The 13,508-nt window shown below is 43.6% G+C and overlaps 1 protein-coding gene across 2 annotated transcripts in view; it reads left to right on the top strand.

Moving 5' to 3' along the window:
- The window catches only part of FAM3B (FAM3 metabolism regulating signaling molecule B), a 79,815-nt gene that overhangs the window by 45,556 nt on the left and 20,751 nt on the right, over positions 1–13,508 (top strand). For both annotated transcript variants that reach the window (XM_066598946.1, XM_066598947.1), the window contains exons 3-4: positions 9,763–9,886; positions 10,629–10,687. In XM_066598946.1, coding sequence (XP_066455043.1) covers positions 9,763–9,886; positions 10,629–10,687 — 183 coding nt within the window. The remainder of the gene's footprint in view (positions 1–9,762; positions 9,887–10,628; positions 10,688–13,508) is intronic.

Here is a 13,508-nt window from a genome sequence, read left to right as displayed (position 1 = left end):
CTATTAAAGTATCACGTTTATCCTGCACAGTGAACACTGTGGGAAAGAAATACCGGAACTGCATCTCTGTTCACCTAATCTCTCAAAAATATAATAAAAACTGTTTTATTGAATCCAGTATAGTACTAATAAAAACCACAGCTCACGTGCCCCCCAAAAATAAATGCTAAATAGCTCAACTGCCCCTCAAAAAATAAACCCCAAACAGCCCCATAGATGGAAACCAAAACATGGATGGGTCTCAGACTATGGCGAGAACTGTTTTTGTTTTTGTAAAAGGTGTAAAACATAAACCAAAAATGAAATTTGGTTTCACAGTATAAGGCCTCCTTCCCACGAATGGATTTCCGCCGCGTAATTCGCGGCGAAAATCCGCTGCGTTGCCCGCAGCTATTAGGTTCTATTGAACCTAATAGCTCAGGGCACACCGTGCGGAATTCCACCGCGGAATTCCGCACCGTGAAATCTCCCGTCCTCACCCGCGGCATGCTCTATTTGCCGCGGGTGTACGCGCTGACGGCTTCCATTGCAGTCAATAGAAGCCGTCCGTTCACGCTATCTCCCGCTGTAACACAGCGGAAGATAGCGTGAAAACGCTTTCCCGCCTACCACCGCCGCGTCATATGATGCGGCTGGCGCGTCACATGACACGGCCGGCCGCGTCATGTGATGCGGCGGCGGTGGGCGGGGAAGTGTCATGCGGGAGTGAAAAACGCCGGATCCGCTGGTAAGTATGAGGTCTCTGGGGGGCGCCATGACGGGCTTCGCTGCGGAATATTCTGCGGCGGAGCCCGTCACGCTCGTGTGCAGCCGGCCTAAAGCAAACATATTTTTACCACCCTGTGAATGCCATAAAAGCAATATCCCCTCAAAAATGTCGCACAATAATTTTTTTCCTATTTTATTTAGAAATGTTTACGTTTTTCAATACATTATGTAATAAATGGTGCAATTAAAAAATACAACTCTGCCTGCAAACGAAACAAGCTGTCATATGACTATGATGATTCAAAAATTAAGCTGTAGCTCTTGGAAGACGAAGATGAAAACAATAAAACAAAAAATGTCCATGTCCTCAAGGGGTGAAAATATAATCTGCTTGCTGCCTGCAGCCACCATTACTATATGGGTTCAATGAATAAGAGTATTCTGTACACTCATGAGCTCCCTCTAGTGGTGACTGCAGACAGCCAGTAGTTTATGCAGAAGATTTGGCACTCTGCATCAGAAAAACACAGCTCCAAAATATAACACGGAGTTCTTTCCAATGTGAAAACCTCATAACTCACGTTTAATGACACTCACATACAGAAGTTTGATATCAATGAAAAAAACTCTAAAATGTTTGTTAAGCAAAACTGTCTAATGGTAAGATGTTCTTGTTGCCCAATCACAGCACAACTTGTATTTTTCAAACTGCTGAGGTAAAATGAAAGCTGTGCTGTGATTGGTTGCTATGGGCAACAAGGGCTTTCTTGCTGCTAAGACAGTTTTGCAAAATGAGGCCCAAAGAGTTTTATTTCCCCATAGTCATTACTAGGGGCATAGGAGACAAAATGGCTGCCGAGGAAGACCAGCATTTTGTTTCCTTGATTAACAAGTTTACCAGTCTGTTCAAAAATAACATTGCACACTAAAGACAAAGTTTGGTTAAGCTCCGCCCAACAAGCACACTATTTGTAAGTGGTATTTCAATTTTAAGGATAAAGGTTGTGTCTGTAAGCCATCCACCAGTAAGCGTGCAAGCAAGTTTCATACATAGTCCTCAGAAACCCACCATCCGAGCAAGCAGAGAACTGGACATCCCACAGATGACTGTGTGGAAAATTTTGCGATGTTATCCCTAGTGAATTTCTTCCTTGGCATCCACATTCCTGGGGGAGTGTTAAAGATAGAGTCTACATTTCCCCTTACCGCCCAGAATCATCTGCCGCATCCCGGTAGCCATTGCATCAGTCATCGGCATCCACTACAACATGTATGGCAGGAACTTGACTACAGGCTCCATGTGTGTCCAGTGACAACGGGGGCCAAATAACCACCTCTGAGGGGGAAAACATTTTGATGTTGTGCAACAAGAGTTGTTGAGTTTCTGTTTCCATAATATCAAATTTATGTACTTGAGTGTCATTAACCCCTTAATGCTGCAGGGTGTACATTTATGTCTTGCAGCATCAGGGTATGTATGAAGGGAGATTGTGGGGCAATCTCCGATCAGCCGCGCCATTCACATGAGCTAAAACCGTGTGTACGGGCAATGTTTCATATGCACATCACATGAAACATTGCTCATTGCCTCGAGCTGCTGTGTTTAGAGAAGTGCAGCGCTGTCTCTCTCTGCTATGAGGAAATCCTGAAGACTATCCCCATAGTGCAGAGTGTGGGCGGGGAATTTGTAGAGGGGCGGGGCTAGAGGGATCTGCCCCTAGTCACACCCCCTCCATGGTTTGCTATGGGGATTCTCAGGGAACTCCCATTGAAAGCAATGGGATGAAGGCAACCTACGCATGAAGTTTTGGGAAAGGGCTTGAAATATAAGCCCTAGCTGCTTGAAAACATAAAAAAGTATATACATCACCTCTCCGATGCTGTCCAGCTCCGGCGCGTCTTCTTAAGCATTTTCTCGCCAATTAACATTGAGAAGTGTAAATAAGAATAAAATCCTACATATATAAATAAATAAAACAAAATGTAAATCTAAACTTTATACATACAAGGGGTGGGACATAGTGTTTGTTTAAAGAGAAGGGTTTAGTGTGGAGAAATATTTAAAAAATACAATAAAGGAAGAATAATATATTTAATTAAAGGAAAAATATAAATATAGGCAAATTACACTGGCAAACTGAAAGGGAATTTAAAATGCTAAATATAATAAAAAGCAGGTAATGGGTACTAAAATTTAAAAATATGAATAAAAATCAATTCTCTCTAGTGAGGTTAGCCACATAAAAGATGTGTTCTTGTTATGAAGTGTCTTGAGAAGCTGTCTTATTGGAACCATTCACGATATTCCAGCAATGTTTATTTTTACCCATTCCTAACATGTAATGGTACGTCCAATGTACTTAAAACCATGCAGGCATTCTAGTAAATAAATGATGTATTTAGATTCACAACTGAGAAAGTCTTTTAAAATATAATTCTTGATTTCCTCTTCCAAAAATATTTTTTTCCTTTTGTGGCAAATCTTGAGACAGCATTCGCTATTTTGTATTCCATATTTATTGGACCCACAGATTTGTTTACCCCAAGGGTCAGTAATGGGGGTTTTGCTATAGAGACTGTTAGGCCATCAGCCATTTTGTTCTGTGTGTCTTGGCTTAGGCCTATATCCAGCAACCAATTTTGTATCCACTGTATAATGCCTGAATAGTTGGAATGTCACTATAGAAGTGGCAGGTTTAGCAGCTTTTCCCCAGCCTGTTGATATTTGCATGTAGAAAGGCATTGCCTCACCCTCCCAGGACAAGAGCTGTATTTGCTTGTTGGTATTAGCATGAGGATGCAGAGTTGTATTGACCATGCATTTGCTAATGAAAGCCTTAGAAAAACCATTCATCTAGTAGAGGGCTAGATATATTCAGCTGGCAGACCCACTGGAGCCGAAGAATTCAGATTAGGACCAGATCATGTGAAGGTCCCATCCTGATATGAATTATATTTTCAGAATCGGGTGGGCCTACTGAACAAAACGCATCCACACAGGTTGTGGTAAGAGCTCAGTAACCCCCTCAAACTATGTATCCCCATACCTGGTTATGATTTCTGCTTGATATCAATGCGTAGATAAAATCATGACTGAAAATAGGGAATTACGATTTTTTAGAGCCAGTGAGAATCCCACCTCCTAATGACCTCTGAGGGGGAAACTGTTAAAACTAAGGGTCTCAGAGAGACCCATTGTTAGACCTGCCAGAGATATGCCCAGCGTAAGGCCTTTCCCAGTGCTTCAGTGGCTCCGCGCAAATCAGAACCTTGGAGATATCCTAAATCTGGTATCTTTCTTTTTATTTTATTTCCTGTTTTATTTTAAAGTCTGTGTTACTGTATATTCATATTGTATTTCCTTTTGCTCCCTTGTAACAACCTTATTTGTACATCTTTGTACGTAACTTTTTTTTGTACTGCTAGACTTTTTCAAGAATAAATCTACACTTTATTAGTCAAGCCTTGCCTGTTTTAAAAAGCGAACTATAACTCCGAAGATTGTTTTCATAATTCATAAGTCTGGGTTCCAGTTTCCCTTAATAGCTGGTGGCAGCAGCGTGTATTTGTATAAGTATTGTAGAGCTCTGGAGTACGGTAGAACGGATCAGGTGGTGATTTGAGCTTTCGCTTCACATGCGTGCAGAAGCGTGGGAAAGCTGGATACAAATCAGCCTGTATTCCGACGACTTCAAGCTTGCAATACTGCTAGAGTGATCGATAGAGGCTCCGCCGTGACAGTTGGTAGCAGCAAAAGCACTCGGAATAGTTGATCCATGAGTAATCGGGGAAGTATCATCCCTTCTCCTCTCCCCCTCTCCCTCCGGTATGCGACAAATTGGTGGCGGCGGTGGGATCACTGTAGAATTGTGGCCAAAGGTGATGGTTGCTTGTCTGGTTGACTTGCAGAGTCCTGAAAAATTGAGTACCAATCACTCCACAATCTAAGCTTCCCCTCGCCTACGTGACAGAGGTGTGATTTGTTTTATGTTTCATAGGTCTAAAATGCCAATATATTCTCTAAAGTTTTATTCCTTAGTGCAGTGGTTCCCAACCGGGGTGCCGCGGGCTGCCAGGGGTTCCGGGGCTCTCTGGTTGGAAATCACGGAAGGTAGGGGTGTGACAGGTCTAGGTGGCGATTGGCTCCCGCCGGACTCTCGTTGGCGCTGCGGGGGGAGGGGTTAATGTCGCTATTACTACCGGCGCCGCAATATCGGTCGCTATTACTACCGGCGCCGCAATATCGGTCGCTATTACTACCGGCGCCGCAATATCAGTCGCTATTACTACCGGCGCCGCAATATCGGTCGCTATTACTACCGGCGCCGCAATATCGGTCGCTATTACTACCGGCGCCGCAATATCGGTCGCTATTACTACCGGCGCCGCAATATCGGTCGCTATTACTATGGGGGCTGCAATATCAGTCGCTATTACTTCGGGGGCCGCAATATCGGTCGCTATTACTTCGGGGGCCGCAATATCGGTTGCTATTACTTTGGGGGCCGCAATATCGGTCGCTATTACTTCGGGGGCCGCAATATCGGTCGCTATTACTTCGGGGGCCGCAATATCGGTCGCTATTACTTTGGGGGCCGCAATAGGGTCGCTTTTACTATCAGGGCCGCTGATATAGGGGGTCACTATTACTAGTGCGGCCACCGATATAGGGGGTCACTATTACCAGTGGGACCACCAACATGGGGGGGGGGGAGGGAAACACTATTACTACATGGGGCGGATTAGGGCCCATTTAGACACAACGATAATCGCTCAAAAGATGTCGCTCAAGCTACTTTTGAGCGATCATTGTTGTGTCATTTACAGTGCAAGATGATCGCTCAAGATGAGCGATCGCCTTGCACTGCCAGCAGAGGATGCAGAAGACAAGCGGGGTGTCCCCGCTTGTCTTCTTCATCCATCTGTTCCTTGCTCCGAGCGCCCGGCTGTTATACAGCCGAGCGCTCATAGCGGAGGATGCAGAAGACAAGCGGGGTGTCCCATGCTGGGAGCGCCCGGCCATCATACAGCTGAGCGTTCCAAGCAGAGGACGCAGAGTATAAGCAGGGTGTCCCCGCTTCTCATCTGCATCCAGCTGTTTGCCGCTGGGAGCGCCTGGCTGTTCTACAGCCGAGCACTCCGTGCCGGGTATGGAGAACAGAGCTGGACTGCTGTGTTCTTCATACGCAGCTTGTCATCAAGGAGCGGGATACCAGCTGAAACAATAGTAGCTGCTGTTTCCCGCTGTAAATCCCTGATAAGGCTCATCGTTGTCTTTCAGCATGCTGAAAGACTAGATGAGCGACGGCATAACGAAAACTGCACGATGTAAATGCAGTTACACACAACGATTATAGCTCAAAAGATGGCTTTTGAGCAAATTTTGAACGATAATCGTTGTTTCTAAAGGGGCCCTAAGTTGTGGAATTTATAGTAGCTGTAGCAGCAAAGTGGATGAGATTTTGAAAATCATCCACACAATGTGGAAACAATCTCCACAAAACCTGTGCGGACATGACATGTAATGCTGGATTTCATTCCACAACATGTTAATTTTAAATGTATATCAATAGCTCCTCCCTGTGTGTGTTTTTTTTAAACAGCCATGTCCTTTTTATAACGATGGAGGTAAAAATCATGTCGTAATAAGCCACACCCTAGACACACCCCATCACAACACAGCCACACCCCTAACCACACCCTCATTTGGTAGGGGTGCCCCACCATACAGTTTTTTTCCCAGGGGTGCCCCAAGGCTGAAAAGGTTGGGAAACACTGCCTTAGTGGGAGTGCTGTGCAGAATGGCTTGCAGAGGGCTAGAGTGAGGTTCCTATTTTCCAGTCCAAGAGGTCAGCAATCCTGAGGCGAGTAAACCCCCTTGCCGCATATGGCTGAGGATGTGGGCAAAACAGAGAGGTGCAGAAAGCCACGAAAGTTTGCAAGCTGCAGAGTGCAAAGAGCATGTCTGCTTTGTGCAGTGCTGCAGCTGGATGTATGTAAAGAGCCAGGAGGCTGAGGGTGCTGTGCAGCGACTGAATCTTAAGCCGCCTGCAGACGGGCGGAAATTCCGCAGCGGGATTTCCGCCGCTGGAAGCCTGCATAGGATTGCGTTAACAAACGCAATCCTTTGCAGACGGCCGCGAGATTTCGTGCGGCAAACAAACCGCGGCATGCTCTATTTTGTCACTCACCAGCCGCCGGCTCTGGTCTGCGCATGCCGGCACATGAAAGATCCGGAGCTGCGGGGCGCAGGTGAGTACGCGCTGCTCTCTGCAGGCGCTCAGGTCGGGTCCCGCAGGGAGAATTCTCGCTGCCAGATCCGACCCGGCCGTCTGCAGGCGGCCATAAGGTGAAGATGTTATTGGAAGACAAGCATGAGTCTGAATGCAAGAGAAATGCAGTAGAGATGCAGTTTCAAGAGCTGCACATAAAAATCACTGAAAGTGACAGAGTCCAGGCAGAGTTGTCTGAGAAGATTATCAGACTGCAGATGGAGCTGGAAGCAAAGACTGAAGAGTCTCAGAGGCTGGTGCAAGAAGAGACGCAGCAAAGGCCTGGCCTTATTGCACACCGGAAGAGAATGGAAGCTGAAAGAAATGTGTTCCTCAAGCAGTTAGAGGAAGATACAGAAACTAAGAGAAACCTGACAGAAGGTTTCAATGCTTCAAGCTCAGGTGTCGACTATGGAAAAGAAAATGGATGAGAACCCTGCATGTTGAATTTTTTTACACAGTGTTGTTTTTTTTTAAACTCTACGGCCGAGATATACCATACCCTAGGCCCTCCTTAGACGCTCTCCTCACACCTGTGAATCACAGTCAGAAATTTGGGGACTTAAACACCATCCTTTAAAGGCACACTTGGACCTACAGTATGGGGGTCTGTCTATTGTCCGACCCTCCACATCAGGTGAGTCCAGTCTTTCAGCTTTTTTTTGCAGATTTATTTCATTAGACTTTCTTCTGAAGTGTGGTCTGGTTTTTCATTATTGTTGTTCTGCTTGACTGAAAGAGTATGTGGAATATATGGGATGTGGAAGATAAGCCACTTCCAGGCACCCATTGTGCCACTTATCACAGGTGACTGAAGGTGCCCATACACCTTCAACAACTGTCAGATGAATGATCATTTGACCGACATCGGTTCCTCCGGCTCCCCAATACATGTGAACTTTCGGCTCAGCCAAGCATTCATGTCTTTAGAAAGAAGAGATAATCCACAGCCAGACAGCTCTGGCAATGGCTTATCTCCTGGGGAACAAAAGGCTTTGGCGTTGAAATCTAACATATCCAATGCTTCTTTCTTTTAACATCATCTGTCTGGGAAAATTGAACCGCCCCCATACACATTAGAGAGTCTTCCGAACCCAACTGTTATCAATGGATTCTGACAACTTAACTCTTATGTCTACTGAGACCTTAAATGCATCAGGCAAATAAAACCCTAATTCCAAAAATGTTGAAACGCTGTGTAAAATGTAAATGAATGTTAAAAAAAAGAATGCAATGATTTAGAAATCTTATGTAACAATATTGTATTCACAATAGAACACAGAACACATATTAGAGGGGGGAAAGGAGACATTTTCTATGTAAAAAAAATTAACTCATTTAAAATCGAATGGCAGCAACACATCTTAAAAAAGGTGAGACAGGGTTAACAATAGGCTGGAAAAATAAATGATACTAATAAAACCAGCTTGAGAGTCATGACTGTGTATGAAAGGAGTATGTTACAGAAGCAGAGCCTCTTAGCAGCAAAGATGGTCAGAGGTTCACCAATCTGTCTAAAGATTGTGGAACAATTCCAGAAAAATGTTCCTGAGCGTAAAATCACAAAGACTTTGAATATCCCACCATCTGCAGTACATAATATCAAAAAAGTCAGAGAATCTAGAGAAATCCATGTTCACAAGGGACAGATGGTCAATATTGGATGCTCGAGATCAAAAAGCCCCCTGGTGGCACTGCAATAAAAAGAGGTATGATTCTGTAATGCAAATCACTGCATGGGCTCAGGAATACTTCCAGAAATCATTGCCTGTGAACACAGTTCTCCGTGTATGCTACAATTGCAAGTAAAAGCTGTATTATGCAAAGAAGAAGCCATATATCAATACTATTCAGAAACACCAGCATCTTCTCTGGGCCACAGCTCATTTAAAATGGACTGACGCAAAATGGAAAACGGTTTTGTGGTTATATGAATCACAATTTAAAATTTTTGGAAACTATGGACACCGTGCCCTGCAGACTCAAGAGGAGAGGGACCACACAGTTCAAAAGCTTGCATATTTGATGGTATGGGCTTGCATTAGTGCCTATGGCATGGGCAGTTTACACATATTGAAAGCCACTATCATTGCTGAGCAGAACTTTTAGAACATATGCTCCATCTAGACAACGTCTCTTTCAGCAAGACAATGCTAAACCACATACTGCATCCATCACAACAGCATGGCTTCATAGAAGAAGATCCCGGGTGATATTACATTACTGGCCGCATGCATTCCTGACCTTTCGCCAATAGAAAACATTTGGCGCATTATGAAACGAAAGATCAGACAGACGACCCAGAACTGTTGAGTAGCTAGAATCCTACATCAGACAAGTATGGAGCAACATTCCTCTCCCAAAGCTCCAGCAATTGGTCTCCTCACTTCCAAACTTTTTTAAAATGTGTTGTTGCCATTAATTTCTAAATGAGATATTTTTTTTATGAAATGGAAAAATGTCTCCCTTTCAACTTCTGATATGTGTTCTATAATGAAAGAAATATATGATTTTATGAGATTTCAAAATCATTGCATTCTTTACATTTTATTTCCATTTTACACAACGTCCCAACTTTTTTGGAATTCTAGTTGTAAAACTCTGACTTATATGATTCTTGCTTACCCTGACAGGAGAGGCTGGAGGCCTGTTAGGTTGTCGTTATAGATATAGATTATTACCTAATCCCGTCAAAGTCTATTCTTTGTACTAAATATCTGTGGCATGGTTAATGACTATTGATAGTATCTTGACTGTTCATTACCAGTATATTTATTTGCAGCTCCATTGCCCAAGAAACAGAAGTGTGCTACATGGAGAACCTGCTCTTCTTCTGAGGTTGTGTACCGGATACGGAGTGGTGCTGGAAAGAGTGTTGAACCTAACATCTGTCTGGAAGATGAAACGTAAGTAAATTGTTGTCTCATCTATACTAAATTCAGCTGTATGTGAGTATATGGCATCATGGGAATGTATTTTATTGTGTTGGTAAAGTTGATGTAAGCACGGCAGTACCACATTTCGCTCAGTATGCCTTATTATATTGTATCCTTACAATGGTGACTTACAGCATTGTCCTATCAACCTCTCATGTCACATAGTATACGACCATCTGGCCACAGTGTCAATACATTCCCCACTGTAGTGCTCATCATAGTACCACTTAACATTATACCCAAATCCTCATAAGGTGGATGGACATCTTGGAGGTACAACATTTTTGCGTCAATCGGTCAACATACAATATTTACTCCAGCCATTACTACTGGGAAGAACAGAACCAACTGCTGATGCCTGTCTTCCTACCATGACTTTTAGTGATACCACACACATGGAGCTCCAGACTAACCAAAATATCTGAGTATGATTCAGTGCACCATAATCACAATGAATCTTTCCCCGACCAATTTATCATCAACTGTGAGGGTGTTTTCACATCTGTGTTGGGGATTCAGCTTCCCTGCTCCGTTCAGCCTCCCCAGACAGAACGGAACAGCACCAGACGGACCGCATTGACTATAATGGGGTCTGCCCGCTTTCTGACCAACTGGCCGGCTTTTAAATGAAAGAAAAAGCATTCTGGTATTTGGGGCCAGAAACAGAGTAATTACAGTGCCATCAAGACTAATGACTTTTCTTGTGTTTTAGAATAATAGCTGGAAGTAAGAAGAACGGGAACAGAGGGATAAACATCGCTGTTGTCAGTTGTAAGTTATTATCCTACAGTTGTCGAAATACATAGTATGCTAGGCTGAAAAAAGACAAATGTCCATCTAGTTCAGCCTGTTTCCACCCCACCCCCCCCTTCCTTCTTGATCCAGAAGAAGGCAAAAAAAAATCAACAAGGCAGAAGCTAATTTACCCTATTTTGCAGGAAAAAAAACTCCCTTCCGACTCCAAAATGGTAGTCAGAATAATCCCTGGATCAAAATTAATGAAAAGTTCCTTCCTAACTCCAAGGCTGGTAGTTGGAAGATACCTGGATTAACAACCCATTTGGTTATTTAATGTCTATATCCTGTAATGTCTCTCGTAGTGCTCTAAAAAGACCACTAGTTCCCTCCTAAACTCCTCTATCGATTTTTGCTATCACCATGTCCTCACGCAGAGAGTTCCACAGTCTCCCTGCTCTTACAGTAAAGAACCCCTTTTGTGTTGGTGATGAAACCTGCTTTCCTCTAGACGTAGAGGATGCCCTCTTGTTACCGTTGCAGTCCTGGGTATAGACAGATCATTGGAGATATCCTTGTATTGTCCCCTCATGGATTTATACAGAGTTATTTCGTCGCCCCTAACTGCCTTTTTTTCGGGGGGGGGGGGGGGGGGGGAAATCCCAGTTTTGGTGCCTCTCTGGGTATTCCAGTCCCTTCATTCCATGTATTAGTTTAGTTGCCCTTCTTTGAACCCCCTCCAGCACTGTAACATCTTTCCTGAGCACCGGAGTCCAGAACTGTCCGCAGTATTCCATGTGAGGCCTGACGAGTGCCTTATATAGTGGGAGGATAATGTTCTCGCCCCTATACCTCTTTTACTGCACCACAAGACTTGATTTGCCTTTGCAGCAGCTGACCGGCATTAATTGCTCCAGTTATGTCTATAGTCAACTAGTACCCCTAGGTCTTTTTCTAGATCACTTCTTCCTAGCAGTACCCGATTTAGTGTAAAATGGAAATTAGCTTCATTCAAAAATTGCAACCTTCTTGTCCTGGGTAGAACAGTGGTGGCAGTTATGTGGCCCTTGTAGTACATTATTATAAGTTTTTTAAGTAACTCCCTGTTCACTATACTTATGCACTTAAATGCCCCCTTTAGTCCCTGTCCTAAGTACCATTTACTTCTTATGCCTCAGATACTCCCTTTAGTGCATTTACATCAGATGCTACATTTAATGACACTACCCCAGGTCCCCACTTTAGTGCCTGACCAAGCTGTCCTCTTTAGTACCACTACCCCAGGTGCTCTACTTAGTCCCTGCTCCAAAACCCCGTTTTTGAGCTGCCTCAGGTACCTTTTTTAGTATCTCTGCCCAGGTGCTTCTTTAGTGACTCTCTATCAAGGGCCCTTGCTAGTGATTCTGCCTCAGATGCCCTTCTTAATGTTTGTCCAGATGCCCCATCTGGTTCATACCCTAGGTGTCCAATTTAGTGTAAGTACCCACCTTTAGTCCCTTCCCTGGGGTGTCCCTTTCGTGCCCCCACTCCTGGTGCTACCTTCAATCCCTTTACCAAGTATCCATTTGAATCATTTCCCCAGGTGCCTGCATTAATGCCTCTGCCCCAGATGTCCCCGTTCATATTCTTACCAGGTGCCTACTTTAACCCCTTAATGACGCGGCCCTTTTTCTTTTTCCATTTTCGTTTTTTTTCCTCCCCCCCCTTTAAAAAAAATCGTAACTCCTTTATTTATCCATCGACATCGCTGTATGAGGACGAGTTGTATTTTTCAATGGTGCTATTTAAAGTACTATATAATGTACTGAAAAACTTTTAAAAAATTTTAAGTGGAGTAAAATGAAAAAAAAACCGACATTTCGCCATCTTTTAGTGCGTCTTGTTTCTACGGTGCACAAACGGCAACAAAAACGACATGATAACTTTATTCTATGGGTCAGTACGATTACTACGATACCAAACTATTTTTTTTTTTACTATACTCTTTTTTTTTTTTTTTCAAAGACATTTTATTTTTTTCAATTATTTTCTGCCGTCATTTTGTGCACGCAATAACTTTTTTATTTTTCCGTCGACATAGTTTAGCAAGGGCTCTTTTTTTGCGCCATGTTCTTTAGTTTCTCATAGTACCAATTTGGAATACATACGACTTTTTGATCGCTTTTTATTGCGTTTTTTCTGGGAGACAGGGTAACTAAAAAAGTGCATTTCTGGGTTTTTTTTTGTTTTTTTTTCGGACGACGTTCACCGTGCGCGAAAAATAATGCGCTACTTTGATAGTTTGGACTTTTACGGACGCGGCGATACCGAATACATATTTTTAATTTAATATTTCGATTTTTTTAATAATGGATATTGCAAAAGGGGGGTGATTTTAAACTTTTACTTTTTTTTTTTAATTAAAAAAAAACTTTATTGATTTTTTTTTTCTTACATTACTTTGAAGTCCCCCTGGGGGACTTTAACATGTGATGCTTTGATCGCTCCTGCAGTATGACGTATAGCATTACGTCATACTGCTTTTTGACAGGCAGTCTATCAAGCCACCTCATGGGGATGGCTTGATAGGCAGTCTGTTAAGGCAGCCCTGGGGCCTTTCATTAGGCCCTCGGCTGCCATGACACCTGCACGGATCCCCCGATCTCACCGCGGGGGGGCCGTGATGTTCGGGGGATTTAAATGCCGCTGTCAGAATTGACAGCGGCATTTAAATGGTTAATAGCCGCGATCGCTATTGCCCGCGGGTGTCAGCTGTTATAAACAGCTGACACCCGCACTGTATGAAGAGAGGTTGCCATGCAACCACTCTTCATACATACCCCGACGCTCCATGACGTACTGGTACGTCATTGGTCGT

The sequence above is a fragment of the Eleutherodactylus coqui genome, chromosome 4, assembly GCF_035609145.1.
Source record: "Eleutherodactylus coqui strain aEleCoq1 chromosome 4, aEleCoq1.hap1, whole genome shotgun sequence".
In the NCBI taxonomy this organism is placed as follows: Eukaryota; Metazoa; Chordata; class Amphibia; order Anura; family Eleutherodactylidae; genus Eleutherodactylus; species Eleutherodactylus coqui.
The sequence above is the reverse complement of the archived record's forward strand: the minus strand, read 5'-3'. Positions and strand labels throughout refer to the sequence as shown.